The 25,877-nt window shown below is 41.7% G+C and overlaps 1 protein-coding gene across 4 annotated transcripts in view; it reads right to left on the bottom strand.

Annotated features, from left to right (window-relative positions):
• Positions 1-2,811: 2,811 nt before the first annotated feature.
• Positions 2,812-25,877, bottom strand: part of LOC144596234 (serine/threonine-protein phosphatase 2A 55 kDa regulatory subunit B gamma isoform) — a 199,203-nt gene continuing 176,137 nt past the window's right edge. For all 4 annotated transcript variants that reach the window (XM_078404461.1, XM_078404445.1, XM_078404453.1 and 1 more), the window contains 2 exons: positions 25,203-25,294; positions 2,812-6,005 (listed from right to left, as the gene is read on the bottom strand). In XM_078404461.1, coding sequence (XP_078260587.1) covers positions 5,714-6,005; positions 25,203-25,294 — 384 coding nt within the window. In that variant the 3' untranslated portion in view covers positions 2,812-5,713. The remainder of the gene's footprint in view (positions 6,006-25,202; positions 25,295-25,877) is intronic.

Raw genomic sequence — 25,877 nt, forward strand, 5'->3', positions numbered from 1 at the left:
TGAAAGGCTGGAGCAATTAGGCTTGTATACACTGGAATTTAGAAGGATGAGGGGGGATCTTTTTGAAACATAAGATAATTAGGGGATTGGACACATTAGAGGCAGGAAACATGTTCCCAATGTTGGGGGAGTCCAGAACAAGGGGCCACAGTTTAAGAATAAGGGGTAGGCCATTTAGAACGGAGATGAGGAAGAACTTTTTCAGTCAGAGAGTGGTGAAGGTGTGGAATTCTCTGCCTCAGAAGGCAGTGGAGGCCAGTTCGTTGGATGCTTTCAAGAGAGAGCTGGATAGAGCTCTTAAGGATAGCGGAGTGAGGGGGTATGGGGAGAAGGCAGGAACGGGGTACTGATTGAGAGTGATCAGCCATGATTGCATTGAATGGCGGTGCTGGCTCGAAGGGCTGAATGGCCTACTCCTGCACCTATTGTCTATTGAATGTCGAGAAGGCAGGAACGGGGTACTAATTGTGAATGATCAGCCATGATCACATTGAATGGCGGTGCTGGCTCGAAGGGCCAAATGGCCTACTCCTGCACCAACTGTCTATTGTCTATTTCCGCCACCTCCAACGGGATCCTACCATTGGCCACATCATTCCATCTCCTCCCCTTTCTGCGTTCCGCAGACCGTTCCTTCCGTAACTCCCTGGTCCACTCGTCCCTTCACACCCAAACCGCCCCCTCCCCGGGTACTTTTCCCAGCAACCGCAGGCGATGCAAAACCTGTCCCTTTACCTCCCCCCTCAACTCCATCCAAGGACCCAAACAGTCTTTCCAGGTGAGGCAGAGGTTCACCTGCACGTCCTCCCACCTCATTTTTTGTATCCGCTATTCCAGATGTCAACTTCTCTACATCGGCGAGACCACGGGCAGGCTCGACGATCATTTCGCTGAACACCTCCGCTCAGTCCGTCTCAATCAACCTGATCTCCCGGTGGCTCAGGACTTCAACTCCCTCTCCCATTCCCAATCTGACCTTCGTGTCCTGGGCCTCCTCCATTGTCAGAGTGAGGTCCAGCGCAAATTGGAGGAACAGCACCTCGTATTTCGCTTGGGCAGTTTACACCCCAGCGGTTTGAACATTAACTTCTCCCACTTCAGGTAGTCCCTGCTTCCCCTCTCGATCCCCTCCCCCTTCCCATTTCTCCTACTAGTCTTCCTGTCTCTGACTACATCCTATCTTTGTCCCGCCCCCTTCCGACATCACTCTGAAGAAGGGTCTCGAACTGAAACGTTACCCATTCCTTCTCTCCCGTGATGCATCCTGACCCGCTGAGTTACTCCAGCATTTTGTGTCGACCTTCACTATAATCCACTTGTTGCATGACAAGGACTTTTAACAAAAGCCATTTGCACAAATGTCTTGGTGTTTGCAGTCTCTTGGAAATTTTATGCAAGTTTAATTTATCTATAATGTGTTTTTATGTTTGTCTGAGTCTATGTGCTTGTGATGCCGCTGCAAGCAAGATTTTTCAATATCCCTTAACCTCACTGCACTTGTGTATTACAACAATAAAGTCAACTTGACTCAACTTGAAATACTGTTGTTCTTTTTACCAAAAAGGCATCTTGGTGCCTGATTTTACAATTCAAATACAGAATGGCCCAAGAATGATGTAAATATAATACATTCAGAATTGACTAAAAAAAATGGACATTTCAAATCTTTCATCAGTTTTGCAATGTTATGTTATAACTGCCCGGCCTCCTCAGGTTCCATCATTCACAAACTATCCTGACTTGGAATTACATTATCCTCCTTTCATCTTTGCTTGGCCTGTCCAAGAACTCCCTGCCCGATTCCACTGAAGAAGTGCAAAAAAACAAACTGCTGGAGGAACTCAGCAGGTCAGGCCGCATCTGTGGACAGGAATGGACACATTGGCTTTTGGGCCAGGATACTTCTTCATGATTCCAGGTTTTGAAATCTGTTTCGTCACAAAAAGAGAACTGCCATCTATGAGAGCAAACGGGGATGGACAATGAATTTAATCATAGTTATCATTCACATTTCCGACTTGCTTCAGCACATCTGCTCTTAAAACCTCAAATGTGTTCTAACAGTCTCCAAACCTGGCCAAATCAAAACCAGCTTGTTCAGAACTCTTGCTTGTACATGGTAGCATACCAATCTCATCTGTCCATTAATCCTGTGCTTAGTGATCTGCACAGGGCCCCCAACTTTTAATAATTATAATTAAAAGTTTTCATTCGCATGTTTAAATCCTTGGGCCTTTACTCCACCCTGTCTCTCTTCAACTCAAGATACAAGGAACTGCAGATACTGGAATTTTGTGTAGAACGCCAGAGTAACTGAGCAAGTCACGCAGCATCTCCGGAGTACATGGATAGACAGTATTATGGGTCGGGATCCTCCTTCAGACCCTTCTCTTCAGCTCCACTCAGCTTTGCCTTCTGCTGTTCAATATCAGAATTCTAGAGTTCCCTCATGCACGGTCAAAGTGTCATCCAGCAGAGAAGCAGGCCTTTCAGCCCACAATGCCCATGCCGACCATCAAGTATCCATCTATACTAATCCCATTTACAACTCAGTGTGAAGCTTTCAGTGCATTTGGCAAAATATATGCTCATCCTAGTTACTTAAACATTGTGATAATACCTACCTTCGCCTTCTCTACTACTCACTGCACCATCAACTTGAGATTCCTGGGTGCATCACTGAGAGGAGGCATTACACTGGCTGTTAAACATTAAATGGCTAAACTGAGAAAATATTAGAATTTTAACACCTTTTGTCAGACAAGACATTGAGATTTTTGCAATATCTTTCTATGCTTGGTACATGCAATCAATCCACCTCAAATTATCCACGACCTTCATTAATATTTTTCATGTAATCTTTGTCATCAAAATGTTTGCTTTTATGAGCATAGATTGCACGTTGACAAGGAAAGTCAGTTTAAAAGTGCATGTTACATTTGAAACCATGGACAGTGCTTCAAACATCCGAGTTTCCACATGAGGAACTTTATTACCTACCACTCCTCAGAAACCGTTCCAGATTAAACTGACATTTTACTCTCATTACATAAATTTATTTTTGAAAAATTATGACTAATTCTGATTTGTGAATGTTTCCTTATTTTGAACTCATTTTTAATTGTAAATATAAAATTTCATAAATTTGGGGCTGACATTCAGAAAGTAACGGATAGTACTGTGATGGAGCAAATAACATTCATTAAATACATCAACACAGCTGAAGCAAGGCATGTGACAATGGTGAGACATTGTTTACAATTGAGACTATTCAATAGCACTGGTGACAGTCTGAAAATAGGGATACAAGACATTACAATTTCATGCTCTAATACCTTGTGCAAATTGTCATTGAATGACAGCAGTCGTAAAATCTGATTTTCTGTATTTCTAATGAGCAGCTGAAGAACAATTACAGCAGTGCCTAGGCCAACATCAAGAAAGATTCTCTTATGTTAGAAACCCGTCAGTCGAAAAATGCCCCAAACTGCAAAGTGTACATTTAGGCAAAATTAAAGGATGCAGTGGCTGATATTAGATTTTATTTGAAAACCTGTTAACATCTCTCTCATTGACAAACATTTTTACCAATTTCATATTAGAAGTAAAAAGCATTGCCCATATAGATAAGCAACAGGTTCGAGAGACATCATTTTTCCAAGCATATTTCAAAGTTAGTACCCAAAATAGCTAAAGTTGAAGCACCTACAGAGGAACCTCCTGTAGATTTCTATTTAACACAGTACAATTTCCTCAAAATGTTCAAAAGCTTTTGTTCAGTTTTTTCTCGCAGAAATCAGTGTGTTACCGATAATGTGACTGCCCAGCGAACTCGGGGACTAAAGAGAACTAAAGCACTCTGAATTTTCAGACATCCATGGCGTTCTCACATTAATCAATTTATTAAAACTGTATTGTGCTTTATGATTCACAGCCAATTTTCTCAAAGAATATCTCCAAACTCAATGATATTTCAGCACCTTTAATAAAGAATAAAGACAAAGTACTTATGCCTTCCACTTTGCAATGCCCATTAACTCCCATTCCCCTTCATCAGTCCCCCCAACATAACACCGGCCACTCTTTAGCACGTAATTTTAGGTCATTGGAAAATTCAGAAAAATATAAAAACACAGTTGGTCTTGTGGTTTTCAGTGCAGAACAATGGGTATGAGAATTAAGTAGTGTTCAAAATGCAATGACTTCCATTATTTTATCCCGTTGCTATGCCAACCTCAACGTAAATGCAGGTATTGTCAGCACCCAAGGGGCACCATCGTCTGGTATTTTATTTCAAGCAGCTGCTAAAAATGTAGGCGTAAAGTTACTTTTCCTGTTCCCCACAGCTTCATTACAGAGAGCAATGGTCATATTCGGGATATTCCAAATTAATGATGCGGTAGATTTCTGAAGCCTCCACAAATGCCTAACATTTATGAAGGTCATCTTAAATATTATGACAGGCCACAAATAATTCAACTCATGAAACAGTTTTTTTTAAATGCAGCTTTGCCTCAATTTATGGGAATATTTTTTTTCCCTACAAATCTGTTGGTACAGAGATTTAAACTATATTCTTAGCTGTTTGATAAATTATTAATGCAAGGCTATTTCTTCAGGATTCTGAAGATATTCTTTGAAATAAAATTGCATAGCCTTGGATTTTTTTTCTTTTCAATGGCAGTGCTGCATTTCCCCATTTTGTGACCAGTGACCCTGACAGAAGGATTCAGATCAGATGTAAAACTGTTCAATTAAAAATTCACAGAATATCCACTGGCCCTAACTTCAAAACAAAGTTCTTTGTACTGTCTGCTTTTAACTTGAATCAGAATTTCATTTACGCCAAATTTAACAGCAGTTGAGAATTTTTTGGTACATACTTTTTAACGAGGAGTGCAAATATTTCAAATCACTTTGCTTCCAACAATTTGAAAGGAAAGATAGATTGTTACCTAGCTATTCAAGCCAATTGGCAAGAGAATATCAGAATCGACTTATCCATAGGAAACAAAAAAAATGCAGATGCTATAAGTTTAAATAATAACAAATTGTGGGAAGTATTCAGCAGATCAGGCAGCAGGCATCAGATTGAAATAGAGAACTGCTCAATTGGGCAATTGATCTGAAATGTTAATTAAGCTTCTCTCTCTGTAGATGCTGCCTGACCCGCCCTGCATTCCCTGTCTCAAATTGTCCAACAACTAAAATGGTGCATTCAAAAGAAATTGCATCGATTTGGTTACCAATCCTTATATATGGACAATCTGGCACAACAAAGACAGCAGCTTTTTCACGTTTCTAGTGCCTGCTGAAGTTATTTACTTATGCATGACCAAGTGAATCCATCATAAAGACTGAAGACTGTATCAGAAATTAAAAGGTAGTTAGATCCTGTTTGTCCCCTCGTCTACAAATTCAGAGATCTTGGATGGAAAGATTTCAACAACCAGTAACTTTTCTAAGATGCCTGAAACATAGACATCCGATTGACTGAATAGATGGTGACCAAGCTTGCCCTTCTGTATTTGACTCTAGGTGCTCAGTTCACCCAGTTACAGACAAAAATCAATTCTTACTGACAAGTGATACACACGAATGAGAAACCACACTCCACAATTCCACTAAGATGAATTCAACCTTGCGAAGATCATTGGCAGAGAGGTCTGGAAAAAGAAGGCTGGTTTATAATTACACCAAGGTATTTATAAACCTAGTGCATCTCCGAGTTCACTTTATCCTGAAATATGTAGAGATTGTTTGTTGCTGCCACTGCTATTATGTTCTCAGTTGGATGCCAGGCCATGTGCAGGATCTTCTTGTTAAAGTCTAAACTGTCAACACTAATTTCATCTTTTCTCCGCTTGCCTCCCGTGCAGACTTTGCGTGGCTTAAGCACAGCCCGTGGTTTACTGTTCTCCCTGGAAGCTTCCAGGGTGACATCTCGTTTAGTGTTGCGGTCAAACATCCTGAAGAAATTATTGTAGGCACCAGTCATAATAACACTGTGAAGAAACAGATGTTGAAGGAAAGTGTTTTTAGTTCATTAATCAGCATGATCAGATAAAAGTGACAACAGACAGCAAGCCAGCTTGAATTAGATGATCAATGAATATGCAGGTTTCAAAATGCAGCGAAGAATTGTAAATCAAATGGATTTTCAAGCAACATTTCCTTCAATGTGTGTACTTCCCTTGTGAAAGCATCTATTCATCATACACTTACCACTGTGCTCAAAAGCTGCAACAAAAAAAAACAACTTTGCATTATAGTACCTTTGAGAGTTTAATGCCCCAAATAATATTTGTTCAACTTTGGTTGGGTGTTCAATGTGACTGATGGTGTTCAATCCCAATTTCTTAGAGCAATATTTGTGCCATTTCGACGAGCGACGGAGTCACCAAGCTTCACAGGTCAGAAGCTACATCTCTGTGATTCAGAGTCTATAATACCCAGGCTCTAGCTGCAGGTTCCATTCTAGCCAGGCTTCTCTTACTCTCAAATGTTATTCTCCTAACCACAATGCCTTTTGATGTTCAAGTTTAATTTTTGACAACAGAGCAAGATTTGGAAACAGCTCCATCCAAGACTGCAAGATGTTGCAGAGAATTGTGGACGCAGCCCAGACCATCACATAAACCGACCTCCCTTCCATTGACTCAATTTACACCTCACACTGCCTCGGCAAGGACACCAGCATAATCAAGGATGACTCTCAGCCACTCCCTCTTCTCCCCCCTCCCATCAGACAAGAGGTATAGACGTGTGAAATCACACCTCTAGATTCAGGGACAGTTTCATCCCAGCTGTTATCATGCAACTGAACCATCCTAGCAACAACTAAAGAGCAGTCCTGAGCTACTATCTACCTGATTGGAAACCCTCAGACTATCTTTGATCAGTCTTTACCTTGCACTCTACGTTATTCCCTTTATCATGTATTGGCACACTGTGGATGGCCCAATTATAATCATGTTATAGTCTTTTTGCTGACTGGTAAGCACACAAAAGTTTTTCTCTGTACACATGACAATAAACTAAACTCAAAGTCAAGTCAGGTTTGAACCCCAGATTAATGCTCATCAGAAAGGAGCTGGATAAAAATCACAGCCAATCTTATCGCAAGATAAGGTTGGGCGTGGCTGTGTTCTGCAGCTGCGGCTCACCGGCAGTCTCTCCGTTTTTTTTTTGTGTTTTTTAGTCAATGTTGATGTTAAATGTACGTTTTGTTTTATTTTTAATTCTGTGTATGTAGGGGGGTGGTGGGGGGGTTGGGGGAAACCTTTTTTAAATCTCCTCCTCAACGGAGATGCGACCTTTACCGTGTCGTATCTCCGTTCGCGCTACGGCCTAACATCGTGGAGTCGGCGGCCTCCAGCTGGGATCGACCTCGAAGACTCCGGTCGCAGGGCCTGGACTTACCATCTCGGAGGCTTCGGCCGTGGGCCCTGCAGACCGCAACATCGGGAGCTCGCAGGTCCCTGGCTGGCGACCGGCTTTTGGGAGCTCCAGCCGTAGCAGCTTCGACCGCCCCGAAGCGCGAGGTACGATCAACCCGCCCGCAGGCCCTTCATCGCCCTGCGTGGCCTGGCCGCAGCACTTTACATCGCCCGGTGGGGGCTCAGGCCCTTCATCGCCCTGCGTGGCCTGGCCGCGGCACTTTCCATCGCCCGGTGGGGGCTCAGAACTTTCATCGGCCTGCTCGGCTCGGCCCTGGGACTTTCCATCGCCCGGTGGGGGCTTCAAGGGGTTGGGAGCCTCGATCGCCTCGTGGCGCCACGGGAGAAGAACGAGGAGGAGATAAGACTTTGCCTTCCATCACAGTGAGGGTATGCCTGGAGCAATCACTGTGATGGCTGTTTTGTGTAAAAAATTGTATCTGTGTGTCTTGTGTTCTTTAATGTCTACTGCCGGACCCTGACGTGAGAGGACGCTGGCGTTGATTATTCGCCGCTTTTCCGTCAGGATAGTTTGTCTGTTTGTCTGTTTGTTTCTATGTTAATTGTATTTGTAAAGCGCTTTGTGCATGTGTTAAGGCGCTATATAAAATAAATATATTATTATTATTATTATTAAGAGTGTCGGATGTGCATCCAGAAGTTATTATGTCATGATCAGGAGGAATATTCCATTGATTTGTATCTCTTAAATGTACAGGAGGCCAGTATGGTTCTCAAGATCTACTACCTCAGCACATAATAAATGGTAAGCTGCCCATGGCTTTCCCAGACCATACCCACAACATAAACTATAAAGTTTATGGGATTTGAGTATAGGAGTAAAGAGGTCCTTCTGCAGTTGTCTTGGGCCCTGGAATATTGTGTGCAGTTTTGGTCTCCTAATTTGAGGAAGGACATCCTTGCTATTGAGACAGTGCAGTGTAGGTTCACAAGGTCAATCCACGGGATGACGGGACTGTCATATGATGAAAGATTGGAAAGACTGGCCTTGTATTCACTAGAATTTAGAAGGATGAGAGAGGATCTTATAGAAACGTATAAAAGTATAAAAGGGCTGGACAAGCTAGATGCAGGAAAAATGTTCCCAATGTTGCGGGAGTCCAGAACCAGGGGCCACAGTCAAAGAATAAAGGGTAGGCCATTTAAAACAGATGAGAAAAAAAAATTGCACCCAGAGAGTTGTGAATTTGTGGAATTCTCTGCCACAGAAGGCAGTGGAAGCCAATTCACTGGATAAATTTAAAAGAGAGTTAGATAAAGCTCTAGGGGCTAGCAGAATCACGGGATGTAGGGAGAAGGCAGGCACGGGTTACAGATTGTGCATGATCACCCATGATCGCAATGAATGGCGGTGCTGGCTCGAAGAAAACTATTTTCTATGTTTCTAAGTACATAATCCTTACAATTTGGACAATTTTTTTGTACCATGTCATGCGAAGTTTAAGCTTGTGTGCAAAAAAACTTTAAACCTTAGCTGTGAGGGTACAATAGCCATCAAATAGACCAATCAACACGTTAAGCAATAGGACCATCTGCTAATATTGTACTTCAATTTTGATTTGCTTAATTAAAAATATATCTGGAAATGCTGCTGAGATCCTGCACTGGGAAAACAATTCTTATGGATTTTATTAATGACAGATTTGAAAGACTCAAGACAGTAATGTGCCAGTCAATTAACTACACATTATTACTTCAAATTGGTTACCATATGACTACTTATAGTACAGGACATGCAGTTTTACATCCCGACAATAACTTCCCAGGGATTGAACATGCTCACATCAGCTATCTTCAAAGAAATCCAAGTTCACAGATTGACCGAGTCAATTTCTTAAAGGCGTCATAGATGTAGCAAATGCATCCATCATCCTATAAACTGTCAGCATCCGATTTTACCATCTACTGTGTATAGCTTGATGCTATATCTCTTCTGATTATTAACTAAAGGAACCTTTAATTTTAACCAATCTGACAATCAAACCTCCATCAAAAAACTTCCCTCTCCATTTCTGTGGTGAGAAAGCCCAACGAAAGATTAAACCAATGTTGCTTTTTCACGTTTGTTTTAAAAATAAAAATAAATCAGATTATAGTTGTTACTGACTATCCCACCATTTATTGAAACTCCCTTTTTACCCAATTTTCAGAGGTAGTTGTTGAGAGTCTTAATCAAAATGCCTAAGGCAAGAATCCACAACTCATTTAGTGCACTTGATTTGAGAATGAGATTTACAACACCAACAACTATTCAGTTTGGTCGATGTTTCACTCCCCAACAAAATCAGTCTCACTCTCCACTAATGGCTTGCTGACATTCCAAAGTGCACCATCTACAAGCCAACTTCTTCCCAGGACTGCATCGAAAAAAACTTGCATAACCTTTAGACCCTGTTCCAATTCTTCTTCTACATCATCAACCAATCTGAGATTTCTGAACAGGGAACAGGAAAAAAAAACCAACATTGCAAACCACGCTTACTTCAATTGCCCATATAGTCGGCATGCTTAATGCGGTTTAGTCAGTAAATGTGTAGTTGATGCCTCAGGAAATGACTTGAAGAATTAAGACACATCCCAGGTGACACTGTGTGTGACACTGTGTGTGACAAGGATGGCTCCAAACTTAAGTGGCAATCGTTAAGAAAAGAGACCCTGTGGTAATCACCGATCACAGGTTGAATTTATCCTGCACTTTGTGGAGAAAACAAGAATAATATAGAAAGTATCGTTCAAGTCAGCAACATAGTATCCTGAGATTCAATGGCAAATGAAATAAAATATCATTTCTCAGGCTGTAAGATGGATTTGTGCCTGGAAGGTCATGTTTGACTAATCTTCTTGAATTTTTTGAAGAGGTTACCAGGGAAATTGATAAGGGCAAGGCTGTGGATGTTGTCTATATGGACTGCAGTAAGGCATTTGACAAGGTTCCACATGGAAGGTTGATTAAGAAGGTTAAATCGTTGGGTATTAATAGTGAGGTTGCAAGATGGATTCAACAATGGCTGAATGGGAGATACCAGAGGGTAACGGTTGACAATTGTATGTCAGGTTGGAGGCCAGTGTCTAGTGGAGTGCCCCAAGGATCTGTGTTGGGTCCACTGTTGTTTGTCATTTACATTAATGATCTGGATGATGGTGTGGCAAATTGGATTAGTAAATATGCAGATGATACTAAGATAGGTGGAGTAGTTGATAGTGAGGTAGATTTTCAAAGTCTACAGAGAGACTTGGGCCTTTTGGAAGGGTGGGCTGAAAGATGGCAGATGGAGTTTAATGCTGATAAGTGTGAGGTGCTGCATTTTGGTAGGACAAATCAAAATAGGACGTACAGGGTAAATGGTAGGGAATTGAGGAATGCAGTGGAACAGAGGGATCTGGGAATAACTGTGCATTGTTCCCTGAAGGTGGAATCTCATGTGGATAGGGTGGTGAAGAAGGCGTTTGGTATGCTTGCCTTTATAAATCAGAGCATCGAGGATAGAAGTTGGGATGTAATGTTGAAATTGTACAGGGCATTGGTGAGGCCGAATCTGGAGTATGGTGTGCAGTTCTGGTCGCCAAATTATAGGATGGATGTCGACAAAATGGAGAGGGTACAGAGGAGATTTACTAGAATGTTGCCTGGGTTTCAGCACTTAGGCTACAGAGAGAGGTTGAACAGGTTGGGTCTTTATTCTTTGGAGCGTAGAAGGTTGAGGGGGGACTTGATAGAGGTTTTTAAAATTTTGAGAGGGACGGACAGAGTTGACGTGGGTAGGCTTTTCCCTTTGAGAGTGGGGAAGATTCCAACAAGGGGACATAGCTTCAGAATTGAGGGACAAAGGTTTAGGGGTAACATGAGGGGGAACTTCTTTACTCAGAGGGTTGTGGCTGTATGGAATGGGCTTCCGGTGGAAGTGGTGGAGGCTGGCTCGATTTTATTATTTAAGAGTAAATTAGATAGGTATATGGATGAGAGGGGATTAGAGGGTTATGGTCTGAGTGTAGGTAGATGAGACTAGGTCAGGGAGAATGGTCGGCGTGGACTGGTAGGGCCGGACAGGCCTGTTTCCATGCTGTAGTTGTTATATGTTATATGTTATATGTTTTGCTTAAGCATTCATTATTCAGAATTTCTGGAGAGACTGGAGAGTTTCAGATTACCAAACTGAACTAAAATAATAATATTCATCCACCCCACACCTTGTAAAAATTCCCACTGCTATAATTTATAGCAATGGCTTGCTGAAAACATCAATACACACCAACAACGCAGAAATTAATTGACGCATGCGATATAGTCTCACTGAACTGCATCTATGTGAGAGATGAAAATTTTAAACTTATTTATTACTACTGGCAGAAATTTTCCCAATGAAGGAGAGAAACCAATGACTCAAAATGATTTAGCAAACCAAAATCAAATGTTTCCCCAGAGACTTGAAAGTAAAATACATCAAGTTTATAGCGAACCCTGCAGACACATAATCATCATATTTCTGACAAAATATGATACAAAAATAACATTTTTATTAACCTCATTAGCACTCCACAAGAATGTCTGGATCAGTATTAGCAATCATGAGTTAAGATTTACAAATGCTCTCTACATATCTGAGTGTCATTTTGTTTATCCAGCGGCACCTGTAGGTAACAGGTCACATCTTTTTTTACCACAGCAGAAGGTTAACACTTGCACTGACCACTGGAGGTCTCATGCCACTGTACTACCATGCTGCAGCTTGGTGCCTGTGACAGAAGACCCGTGACCTCCAAGAACTGGCCAGCCAATTCGATTAAAACATTCCAACAAAAGGTATACCAATGTGCATCAACATCAAAGATTTTACCTAACACAACAATTACAAACATGTACGTGGATTATGGAAGCTGAAAGAAATTTATTCTCAATCAAAATAATTTAAAATTATTATTTTAAGGAAATGACAATACTTAAAATCAGTTTAACCAGGACACGGTCAACACTATGCGTTTTTATTAGCAATTTAGAATCACCTCATGAACAACAAAAAAGATGGTGAAAAGGTACGATTTCATTGGATAGGGGCCACAGTTTTGAGGTGGTGTTGCCAGGTATGGAAAATTGTAACTTTCTGGAAAGATTTGGTAAGCTAAAGCTGTTTGCTTTAGAACAGTAATAACATCATATAGTATGAAAACACTACAAAATTCTTTCAACCCAGGGAATGGCAGGGTCTGGAATCCATCAATGCCCAAAATGTGATGGAGGCAAACCACTTCATCACGTAATAAAGTGCTTGAATATGTGTTGAAGATTTGTGGGGTTAAAGGGCCTAATGCTGAACGATGGAATGAACTGGAAAAGCTTTACTTCTATGCCGCAGATTTTCCATGTTTCTATTTTAAAGGCATTCAAGGTGTACTCAAAAGGTGCCAAACACTTGTGACCCTATCTTGCAAATACAATGCATTTCTAATGACAGCACAATCTCCAGGAGGATTATTAGAATTTGAGCTGAAAGGTTACGACCCAAAACGTCACCCATCCTTTTTCTCCAGTGATGCAGCCTGACCCTTGTCTATCTTTTATCCATACTAGCATCCACAGTTCCTTTCTACACATGATCTTGGTGACGACTCTTTTTCTTAAACTAATTTGCAAAACATCTGGGGAATTAAAAAAACTCTTGAAGATTAATCTTCCAAAACACATATTAAGAAAGAGCTAGTTGTAAAACCAGTCACATGTTAGACTAGGATGATACTACACTATTCCTTTTCAACTAAAAACAAAAGACGTAGTGGAAGGACTCGAGAGATTGTGAGCAGATAAACTCTTCCCAATGAATCACAGATGGTGCAAGAGGTGGCCTGGGTTGCATTGTAACTGACAGAATAGCTTGCACAAAGATAATACATTTGCTAAGAATTAGCAACATTTGATAACCTTCCTGGGTTTCATGCAAGGCCAATATTTGTGATTATGCTACTAAAGGAATGCATTCCCCTGTGAAGTCCTGTCTACCAATTGATAGAACATTGGTTTGGTGTAGTTTTCAGTAATTGCTTTCTAAATATAACAGTAACCTAATTTTCCATAGTTCTACTTTGCTGATATTACAGTGGTGGGTTTCATGTTCCAACATTGTGATAGCACAAGTTTAAAGTTAATAGCTTGTATTAATGCTCAGATGACAAATGTGCCCAGCGTCCAATATAAATCACTTCTTAAGATCTGTATTCAGTCTGATGATTACACCATGGGTACATAAATCAAATTCTAATCACCCCCCACTGCTACAGAATTATTAAATAAGAAACCTTTGCTGCATAGTTCTCAATGTTTCAGCATCACTCTGTCCATTTTTACATCACATTTTCCATCTCTCCCCTTTAGCTCTCCTTCTCCCCAACATCCTGCTGTCCAGCATTCAGTCCTCTGCAATTTTTGAATCAACAGCATAGCTTTGATGAATAAATTGTCCTCTGCTACAAAAGCATTTCCCCATCTTGAGCCATTTATAAAATGCCGTGCCCATGCAGACTTGACTGATTATTTAATTCTCATCAGAAAATGGACAATTTCATTGGGTAAATGTATATCACTTATTTTTTTTGTAAAAGAAAAGTTCCAGAATATTTTCTGAAGCCATCAGTGGTTAGGACTGAGAGTTAGCAAATTTAAAATTCCTAGATTTGCAGGACCTCCCGGTAATTTTTGTTACCCAGGGAGAAGTTGGTCAAAGATGGGATTATACCACATCATATATCACCATATCAGTGCAAGATGATCGTTTTTGACTATTTTTTTCCTCCATCTTCTTTATTTGTTTTATTTAATGGTGCATCGCTTGCCAACGCCAAATTGCCATTATATCCCGAGGTTAATTTGTTAATTACCTATAAATGCACACCCTCACTCTACACCAAAGCATGAAGACATGGGTAAACAAGGAATTGATATTCTTTAGTTCTTTGATTAAAAAAGCCCTGAATTTGCTGGGTACATACTTCAGCCTGGCTGAGATCTGTTTTAGAAGAACAATTTAGTAACTACAAAATTCAAGATCAATACACACTGCTTTTCCAAAGATACCGAAGGGATTTACAAATCCCTGCTCTAAAATCTAATTTTTACATATCGTAACATGCTTGCCTTGAGGAATTACCATATTGTGATAAAATTCTATTTTCAATGGCTTGAGCTTATTATTCTCTCTAAATATGTGGCACCCATTTTTCATTATTCCACTACTGCCTTCAAACGTGAGCAGGAGGGAGAAAGTATCAGACAGTAGAACTGTACTCCACAACCCATCATCACTTTTTTCTCCTCTCAAGAGCTCTCATGAATCTAGATTATTGCTCACATGCACAGTGCATGAGCTCTGTGCTCACAGTACAACAGCAAAACACTGTATGTGTGGAATTCTGGAAAATAAATACTGGATTGGAAGCATCAAGTATCCTGATGAAGAAAAACAAAATTGCTGACTGCAAACATACCGTAGGGAAGTGGTGGCACGGTCTTCTTCACAGATCACACATTATGATACCAGTTGGTGGCCTTGCATAGGTGCACCTGACCTCCACATCCACTGCTGAAATCAGCAGTAAGCTCAGGGTCATGCATACCCAAGGCGAGGGTCTCAATGCACTTCACATCTGGTCCCTCAGCCATACCCTAACCAGCTGGTACAGGCTCATTCATGTGAATTGGATTGTTGACCTTAATTGAAAAGGTATGACTTTATCATCATTTTCAATTAATTCCTGGCACCTCGAGCTGTTTAAGTGAATTTATTTTAGAAGTTAAACGTTATTAAATGTGACAAGATGGCACCGAAGGCAGGCGACTCTCTGCGTGATGGTCTCAGCAGTGGGTCTGCAGTCATTCCTTACAATCGCTCAACTCTTTTAAACCTCTACTCCAACAGCAGCATTTCTTACTGTCTACACTGTGGACAGCTTGATTGTAATGTGCAGTCATTATGCTGACTGGACAACAAGCAACAAAAAAGCTTTTCACTGTATCTCTGTACACGTGACAGTAAACTAAACTATCACATATTGGTCCATCAGCATGATTGTGATGCCACCAGAAATGGACCTCCCAGGCTGTATTTAATACATGGCCATTGCTCCAGCCACAGTCACAAGTTGAGCTGTTCCTTACCTTCCCCTTGAGATCACATTCCACATAGTTAAGATTTGTCCAGATTGCTGGGATTCTCTCCTCCACTCAGTTCGCTTACCAGATTGTGGTGAGTCAAATTGTGCCCCTATCATTGGGCATGAAGTGTGGTGGTTGTGAGATTTCAGATAGGTATGTGGGTATTATTTTAGATCTTTTGTGAGTGGGTAACAAAGTTATGACCTGATGATTCAAATCCAGGGACACTACACTGAGGCACAAGTGCTGTGTCAGACTGATGTAGACTGCAACTTCAGAGTCCGATATGACACAATGTGGTGTTTCAGCCTAACATCCTGACCATCATAGCAACCACCTATTTTCACCTCATTAGTATTATCCGCCTCCAACTTCCATTATAGATTGTCCCAAAATTCTCAATGTACCTTGTCCATTCGTAAATGACTGCTCCAAAATCTCTTGGTTTCTCAGCCGACATTGCTAGGCTACAGCCTTTGCTCTAGCCTACATTCTCAGCCTACAGTGTGCAGGGGTCACTGGTCAGCACGGACTCGGTGGGCTGAAGGGCCAGTTTCCGCTCTGTATCTCTAAACTAAACATTCAGGCAGGCTTGAGGTGCTGAAGGGCCTATTCCCCGTCCCTATTTTTAAAATATTCTTAATGGATCAAATCAAAGCTCGGAAATGCTGCCATACTCAAAATGGTGACAAATGAAACAGGAGGATGATCATTCCCATCTTCAATGGTTGCAGAGTCCACCATGCGTGCAAAGACATACCTTAATCACATGTAATTACCCTCGTTCACAAGTGCCAAGTGAGTGATCTTTATTAGTCACATTCTTTGGTCCACACCACCATAGAAGTCAGCTAACTTACTGTAATTCACTCCCCAAATACAGTCAAGTGCACAGGGTGGCACAAATGCTACGGGGCTGCACTAATGCTTTAGGACTACCAACATCCCATCTTTAGGGTATTCCAAAACTAGCCGCTGCTCTAGCCAACAACTCTGACATACTTGGACAACTTTCCTCCATGAGGTAGATTCAATCTTCCTGAAGAAAGAGCAGATTTGTTATTTCGACAAACTCCTACAGTTTAGCCCATTCTCAATCACCAAAGGGAGCAAGTCATCAAGCACATGTGGCATCACAGAAATCAGGAAGGGATAAGGGATGGAGAGAGTATTTAATAGCTACATTGAGTCATAGAGCATGGAAACAGGCCCTTTGGCCCAACTTTCCCATGCCGACTAACATGCTATACTAATAATCAACCTACACTACATGATCGACCTGCACGTCCTACCTGCCTGCGTTTGGCCCGTATCCCACCAAACCTATCCTAACCATGTACCCGTCCAAATCTTTTTTAGACATTGTGATAGAATCAAATATATTTTTTAACATTGTGATAATAATAACATATTGACTCCATTTACAAAGACCAATAAATGAAACCCAACGACTTTTCCAGGGGTTCATTGAGAGCAATATTCTTGACCCATCCAACAGAGTTGCTTGATTTTCATCCTTCCCTCCTTCATTGGATCAGATCTAATTATTTCCATTGATAGAGTCAGAGTCCTTCAGCATGGAAACAGGCACACCAAGTCTTTATCAAACATTAAGCACCGAGCCAAGATAATCCTTTTTTTTTTTTTTAATAACTCCCACATTCCAATCAACTCTCCCCAGATGCTACCACTCACTTACGCACCAAGGGCAACTTACAGTGCCAGTTAGTTTGCCAATCCACTTATCTTCACGTTGTGGAAGAAAATAGTTGTCCCGCAGGCAAACACACATGAACACAAGGGCAACACCCATGAGCAACAACCCCACAAAGGCACCAAGATCAGAATTAAACCTGGACTGTTGGAGCTGTGAGGCAGCTGAGTAACTGGCTACACACATTCTTCTACCCAATGCTCAGCTCCAGTCCCTACTCTTCATACCACAAAGCAAGGCCAGGCCAACAATTCCCCGAGACTTTCCAACATCCTCCAGGTAAAGGGCAGGATGGTGATGAAACTCTCTCCACCTGCCTGGGCAAAGCACATTTCCCAACATACAAGCAGTTTGAGTCCTTCAAAGACAATGCAGCTTGTTTGCTTCGCACACCAATCATTCCATGGTTGCAGAAGTGGCAGACCCACTCTCCCCACTCCACCAAAATAAATCTATCTTGCACGATAGTTTGACATAGGATGGGAAGAGAAGTAGCTTTCCTGACGTCAGGTTTACTGGGGTCTTGGTGGAAGAGATAAATAAAGGGCAGAAGGTCAGGAGCAATGGGAACAAATAGCAAATGAAGGTCAATGGATTCAGAGCAGGAAAAGGTTTGATAATCTGACATGACTTAAAGGGTGTACATTAATCTTTGAATGACATATCCCTTCCACTAAATCACTAGCCTCATCCACTGCCAAATTCACTACACCTTGCTATTTCAAGTTGCAACTTGCTTATTGTGAGCAATTTTGGGCACCATTTCTGAGGAAGGATGTGTTGGCTCTTGAGAGGATCCAGAGGAGGTTTACAAGAATGATCCCAGGAATGAGAAGGTTAACATATGATGAGCGTTTGATGGCACTGGGCCTGTACTCGCTGGAGTTTAGAAGAATGAGGGGGGACCTCATTGAAATGTACAGAATAGTGAAAAGCTTGGATAGAGTGGATATGGAGAGGATATTTCCACTTGTGGGAGAGTCTCGGACTAGAGGTCATAGCCTCAGACTTAAAGGATGTTCTTTTAGGAAGGAGATGGAGGAATTTTTTAAGTCAGAGGGTGGTGAATCTGTGGAATTCTTTGCTACAGAAAGCTGTGGAGGCCGGAAGTGGATATATTTAAGGCAGAGACAGACAGATTCTTGATTAATACAGGTTATGGGGAGAAGGCAAGAGAATGGGGTTAGGAGGGAGAGATAGATCAGCAATGATGAATGGCGAAGTAGACTTGATGGGCTAAATGGCCTAGTTCTGCTCCTATCACATGACCCTATGACCTCAAAATCTACTTTTTGTGCTTGGCAATAAAATTCATGTTTTACCTCACCCATAGAAATTTGTATTTGTATAAACTTAAGCTCAAAAGAGATTTACAGTAGCAGGCATCCACCCATCACAGCCACAGTACTTCAAGGCACTCACTGAGGCCCTCCTCGATTCCTGGGAGGAGGTGGTGACATAAGGAGTTTGCTAAAAGAGGTTTGAAATTCAGCAGCTTGAAATGTTGGTGCTCTGGAGCCCTATTTCTCCCCACCTTGTTTCTGGAGTAAAGAACTCGTTAAAAAAAAATATATAACCCTCTTCTCCCCCAGCCCCCACCCAAAATACACAACGTGTAGGCCGATTTGTAAAACACTGCTGGGTGCTTCAGAATTCATGATTGCCGGTCACGCAAACTGTAGACTGCTTTACACACCACGTGGTGTCACAGGAAATCAATGAAGAACGAAACAGCCAACAGGGTTTCAAGATGTTAGAACCCTTGATGTATTTCACAGATTAACATACCGTGACGGCCTCCTTGTTTGTGGCATTTGAGAATTAAATTTCCCTGCCGTTGTGCATTCGGTCACACCAGCTGACCAATTAGATTTGTTTGCTTCAGTCCTTGTAGATGAGCAGAGCTGTATGGGGCGGCACGGTACGGTGGCGCAGCGGTAGAGTCGCTGCCTTACAGCGCCAGAGACCCGGGTTCAATCCTAACTAAGCATGCTTGTCTGGAATGAGTTTGTACATTCTTCCTGTGACCTGCGTGGGTTTTCTCCGGGATCTCCGGTTTCTTCCCATACACCAAAAACGTAAAAGTTTATAGGTTAATTGACTTGGTATAATTGTAAATTATCCCTAGTGTGTAAAACTAGTGTCAGTGTGCGAAGATCGCTGGTCGGCACTGACTCGGTGGGCTGAAGGGCCTGTTTCCTCGCTGTATCTCTAAACTAAACTAAACTAAACACTAAACAAGACAAACTCTTGGCGCAGAACTTAGTGGTGAATACCTGCCTCACATCAAAACTAACAAGCACAGTTAAAGCAGCAATCATGACATTCACCAACAGACCATGATCCACGATGCTTGACATTGCTGAAGGCAGACAGCTCTCACTCAGTCAGTCTGGCTCCTTGGGATGGAGAAATGCCGGATAATATAAACAGTATGATCAAAAAGGAATTGTTCAGCCATTAGCAGTTTTATCCCCAAATACAGCAAATGTTAACAGACGTTTAATTAATTTACTTTGAGAAAATGTTCTTTTTAAGCTGGTAGCATTCCCCACATTGCAATTGCTATCTAAAAATAAGTTCCGAATTTGATGTTCTTGAACATTATGTGCATCTGTGTGTTGTGGATTTAGTTGTTTCTTGCTGTGTTGTAATAGCCTCGCTAATGAATAATTTAGCATAGCTGTAACTGGAGTAATTATTTAACAACTTGAAGCAGATTTAAGAGACTATTAATTTAACAGTACACCAGTTTTTTCTCCATTCCAATGCTGCAAATTGAATCTTCACAGGTTTAGCAATAAATGCAATCCCCAATAGTCAAGCAAGAATCCAAGAGTAATTAGGCAATTACAGAATTTCTCTCGAAATATGTTTGTTTCGTTTTTAGTTTCTGCAGAGAAAAACAAAACAAAACAGACCTGGATATTCTGATTATGTTCCCTTTGTGAAAATGAGGAAACAGTGGATGTCCAAAGAGACTTGTTTGTCCAAGTGCATGGTTCATTCAAATTGTTGTGGGCAGATGCAGAGTATAATCAAGAATGCTGATACAAGAACAGAGAATTCTGAAAATAACTCAGCGGGGCACGGAGTACTTGGGGAGAGAGAATGAGCAAACAAAACAGTTGATATAACATTGGGGTGTGACCTGCCCAAGCGAAATATGAGGTGCTGTTCCTCCAATTTGTGTTGGGCTTCACTCTGACAATGGAGGAAGCCCAGGACAGAAAGGTCAGTGGGTGAGTTTGTGTTTAGCAACCGGGAGAACAGGTAGGCTTAGGCTGACTGAGCGGAGGTGTTCAGCGAAACGATCGGCGAGCTTGTGCTTGGTCTCCACGATATATGGGAGTCCACACCTGGAATAGCGGATACAGTAGATGAGGTTGGAGGAGGTGCAAGTGAACCTCTGCCTCACTTGAAAAGATTGTCGGGTCCTTGGACGTAGTCGAGGGGGGTATAGGGACAGGTGTTGCATCTCCTGCGGTTGCAGGAGAAAGTACCTGGGGAGGGGTTGATTTGGTTTGGTAGGGACGAGTTGACTATGGAGTTGCAGAGGGAATGGTCTCTGCAGAAAGCGGAAACGGGTGGAGATGGGAAGATGTGGCTCCTGGTGGGATCCCGTTGGACGTGGCGGAAATGTTGGAAGATTATGTGCTGTGTGCATGGCTGATGGGATGGAAGGTGAGGACTAGGAACTGTCCCTGTATGATGGGGAGGGGAGGGGGAGCAAGAGTAGAGCTGCGGGATATCGAGGAGACCCTTGTGAGGGCCTCATCTATGATGGAAGAGGGGAATCCCCATTTTCTAAAGAATGAGGATGTCTCGGATGTCCTGGTATGGAACACCTCATCTTGGGCGCAGATGCGGCGTAGGTGGAGGAATTGGGAGTACGGGATATGGTCTTTACAGGAAGCAGGGTGGGAAGAAGTGTAGTCTAGATAGCTTTGGAGGTCAGTGGGTTTACAATAGATGTCAGTTGATAGTTTGTCTTCTGTGATGGAGATGGTGAGATCAAGAAACGGTAGGGAGATGTTGGACATGGTCCAAGGGAATTTGAGTGCAGGATGGAAATTAGTAAAGTTAATGAAGTCAGTGAGTTCTGCATGGGTGCAGGAGGTAGCACAGATGCAGTCGTCAATGTAGCAGTGGTAGAGTTTGGGGACAGGGCCAGTACAAGCCTGGAACAGTGTTTGTTCGACATACCCTACAAAAAGAGGCAGGCATAGTTGGGGCCCAGTACTGAGTACTGGGGGTTATGTGTGGAAAGCTGGATGACTTGCAGAGGGGACAGGCTGCAAACAAAGTACGGTTGCTGCCATCTAAAGACATACTAACCTGGAGTATTGAGAGCAACTTTGGTACCACACCAAGGGCAGCATAGATGTACCAAAATAATATCTGAACTCAGCAGTTTAAATTACCAGGAGGGAAAACAAAAACTAGTATTCCATTCTCTGGAATTCACAATGATCAACGTGTCTCTTGGAGTGTAGAAGGCGGAGGGGACTTGTTCCAACGTGAATTTAAGACAGTGTTGGGAAATATTACAGATGGTAGACAGAATCTATTTGCAAAAATGTAGGATTAGGACAATAAAAGATAAGAATCTAGCAATCAGCAAAGGCTGGCTGAAGATTTCTACCAATATCAACCTCTTAATATCATGTCTTAATTTTAAATTTGATAGCTTTGGTTCAAGACATTGCTGAATATGGTAAAATGGTGAGCATGTCAATCAGCCGTAATATTACTTGAGGTGCTAAATGGGCTCATTTGTAATTTGCTCCATCCTTACCAATGTGAAGATGTCTCCAACTTCAGATTCTACCCCACCCTCCGACCCTCCCCATAATGGGGAGCCATTATACCAGGATGCAGAAATCTCCTCATGGTGGGTATGTGGAACCTGCTGCCAGAGAAGGTAGTTGAGTCAGCTACTATGACAACATTTAAAATACATTCCTCGGAATAAAGGGGGCTGAGGGGTGATCTTACAGAGATGTACAAGGTCATGAGGGGAATAGATAGGATGAATGCACAGAATCTTTTACCCAGAGTTGGGGAATCAAGAACCAGAGCACATAGGTTTAAGGTGAGAAGGGAAGGATTTAATAGGAACCTGGGGAACAACATTTTCTCTACAGAGGGTGATGGGTATATGGAACGAGCTGCCAAAGTAGATAGATGAAGTAGGGAACATTTAAAAGACATTTGAACAGAGACTGGATAAGGATTTTTTAAGGGGGATATGGGTCAAACACGGGCAGGTAGGACTAGCGTACATGGAGCGTCTTGGTTGGCGTGGGCAAGCTGGGCCTGTTTCCATGCTGCATAACTCTATGACTAATGTAGAGAAGACTTTGCAGTCCACAATATTGTAGTTCAAAGCAGAAATCTTAGCTGGGATTAGAGTTGCACATTGCATAGAATGAGTAGTGGACATAGAAATAAGTTGTCGGAATTTCTAATTTCATACCCGCCTGAACAAATTCATTTACATTTATAAGAGATACGAATGAAGAGCAGGAAGTCACCCAGCCCTGAAACTTACTCTGCCATCCAAAAACATCACGAATGACCCAATGCCAAACTAAGCTCCACATTCCTACCCATCCAGTGTTACCTTCCGCACCCCACCCTTATTGATTCCTTTCTACTGCCCTTTAAGAAAGCGAGTTCCAAAGATTCCCCTCTGAGTAATATAGCACCTGTCTCACCTACCTTCTCTGGCATCGCGTTCCATATACCCACCATGAGAGAATTTTTGCGTCCTGGAATAATGGGGAGACTCATGAAGGGGTGGGGGGGGGGGGTAGGGGACACGACTGAAGTTGGAGACATCTTCCCATTGGAGCAAATTATGAACATGCAAGCTGAATGAAGCCATTTAGCACCTCGAGTCTTTTTGTGCTCTTCAATAAGAAAACAGCTGATCAACATGCTCAGCATTTCACCACATTCCTAGACACCATCAACAAAAGCCATCGGATTGAAAATTAAGTTCATTTTATTTCTGACAAATAAAAGAACCTAATTTGCCTCAAAAGGCCAACACCTTCCTTCTAGATTGTCTCACAAGGGAAATATATTGTCTTGTCGATACTCCTGAATACATTTGTTTTATTCAAGTCCCCTCCCCCCCTCCCCCCATACGAAACTCCAAAGGATACAAATACTCACCTGTCCAATATTTCCTCATCAGACAACATGCAGATTCTGGGTTTTTTTGTGGAAAATCTCTGTTTTTAACTCATTTACTACCTTCTTTAAATTGTAATTGTATCCAGAGTATTCCAGATGTGGTTTTAACTTAAAGCATAACCTCACCTTTTAAGAAAAATGTAATTTCCCTATCAATAGTGAAAAGTATGAAAATAGTCTTTCCTAATTACTTACTGTTCCTGCACAATAACCTTTCATGAATCATATTGTAGGACACCCACTGCAACTTAGGGTGCCGCTGTTTCTGACCATTTAAATAATATGCTCCTTAAATCACGGCTTTCACGTGTTCCAGGACATCACAAGTCACTTTGCAGCCAATGAAACGTGGTCATTATTGTACATGAACTAACCATCAGCAGACAGCAAACTGATGAATGAACTACCAACCTTTTCTGTTTGAGGTGTATTCATTAATGGATTAAATACTGCCCAGGACAAAAGGTTGAGTGAGATGGGAGGGATTAAAGAAAACAAGCATGCATTGTTTTAAGATGAGAGATAGGAGGTTTAAATGGGATCTCAGGAGTAAGTGTGTGGGAAGGAACTGCAGATGCTGGTTATACACCAAAGATAGATACAAAATGCTGGAGTAAGTCAGCAGGGCAGGCAACATCTCTGGAGAGAAGGAATGGGTGAGGTTTCAGGACGAGACTGAAGAAGGGTCTCGACCCGAAACGTCACCCATTCCTTCACTCCAGAGATGTTGCCTGTCCTGTTGAATTACTCCAGAATTTAGTGTCTATCTCAAAAGTAAGTTTTGTTTTCAGCATAGAGCGGTTGATATCCGGAATGTGCTACCAGTTTTGGGGATGGATACACTTACTTTGTTCATATGGCATTTGGACAGACACGTAAATAGGAAGGATAAGGTCCAACAGGCCAATGGAGTTAGCTAGATGGGCAAATAGGTTGGCAGGTATATGGTGGGGTCAAAAGCTGGTTTATGAGTTGTATGGCTTTATGACATTTCAAGCTGCAGCCATTTTTTTAAATTTTCACGATACCTAAAGAACAGAACTTCTCCAACAATATTGCAACCACTCAATAAGGCCCAATATTGATGGTTGCTCTTTCCACAGATGTTGTCCAGCCTGCTGAGGTTTTCCAAAATGTTCCGGTTTTATGCCATGGTTAAATTCTACTTGTCAACAGGTCCCTGAACAATTCAATTTTAAAGTTACCTTTAGTTTAGAGATACAGCACAGAAACAGGCCCTTCGGCCTACCGAGTCCAGACCAACCAGTGATCCCCGCACACGTGCACTGTCCGACAGACAAGGGACAATTTACACCGAAGCCAAATTAACCTACGACCTGCTCGTCTTTGGGATGTGGGAGGAAACCAGGGCACCTGGGGAAAATACACGCAATCACGGGGAGAACGTACAAACTCTGTAGAGTTGTCAGGATCAAACCCAGGTCTCTGGCCAGGTAAGGCAGCAACGTTACTGCTGTGCCACCCAAAAATAAAATCATAGAAACTGAAGCAAACTTTTTCCTCAATTATGATAAATTCTCCTGAAATTGAAATTCCACTGGGACGATATAAAAAAGTCTAGTGATGTCAGGATTACTTTACATTAACAAGGTGAACTCTGAGTCTGTAAATGAACATCAGTGCAAACTACAGTCTCATGAATGTAATGACCAGGGCTACTAACCTGTCTGAGCCATTCCACGCACATTCAAACTTGTCAAAGATGCAGTCATTCTCATAAAGGGAACAAAGCTTACTCCGGAGGTAATCGTGAACCTGTTAAATAAAAACAATTAGCAATTGAATACCATGGCAACACTAAATTACTGCAATTAGCAACATAATAGAAATAAAAGATGTTAAACCAATTATATTTAACAAAATGAAAGGATGATCAATATATCTCCTCTTGCAAAATATAACATTGCCAAAATTAGAGTCTGAATGTTCCAAATGACTGGCGTAGCTTTTTAGGCAATCCTTTCTGTGGTAAGTATATTTGCATTGTTCCCTGAAAACGTAACTAAATTCTTAAGAGACAGAAGCAGCTTTGTATCAAAGAATATGGTAATTGTAACAAGTCACATTGTACTGATGAACAATGATTGGATACCAGAGACTCTGGTTATCATTGTGTAATAGACCAGCTAGGCTGACAGTGAATGCAGAGTTCAGAAAACAGACCAAATTAATATGTCAGAGATATAATCCAGTCTGTGACCATGAATGCATGCTACATATTAAATTCAATGATTTTCCAAAATGCCCATTGGCTAAATGCAGGATGCCAGATTAAATGTAAAATATTATATAAACTACACCTGTTAGCATGATCAGTCTGAAGAAGGGTCTCGATCCG

This window comes from Rhinoraja longicauda, chromosome 1 (genome assembly GCF_053455715.1).
Source record: "Rhinoraja longicauda isolate Sanriku21f chromosome 1, sRhiLon1.1, whole genome shotgun sequence".
NCBI classification, from domain to species: Eukaryota; Metazoa; Chordata; class Chondrichthyes; order Rajiformes; family Arhynchobatidae; genus Rhinoraja; species Rhinoraja longicauda.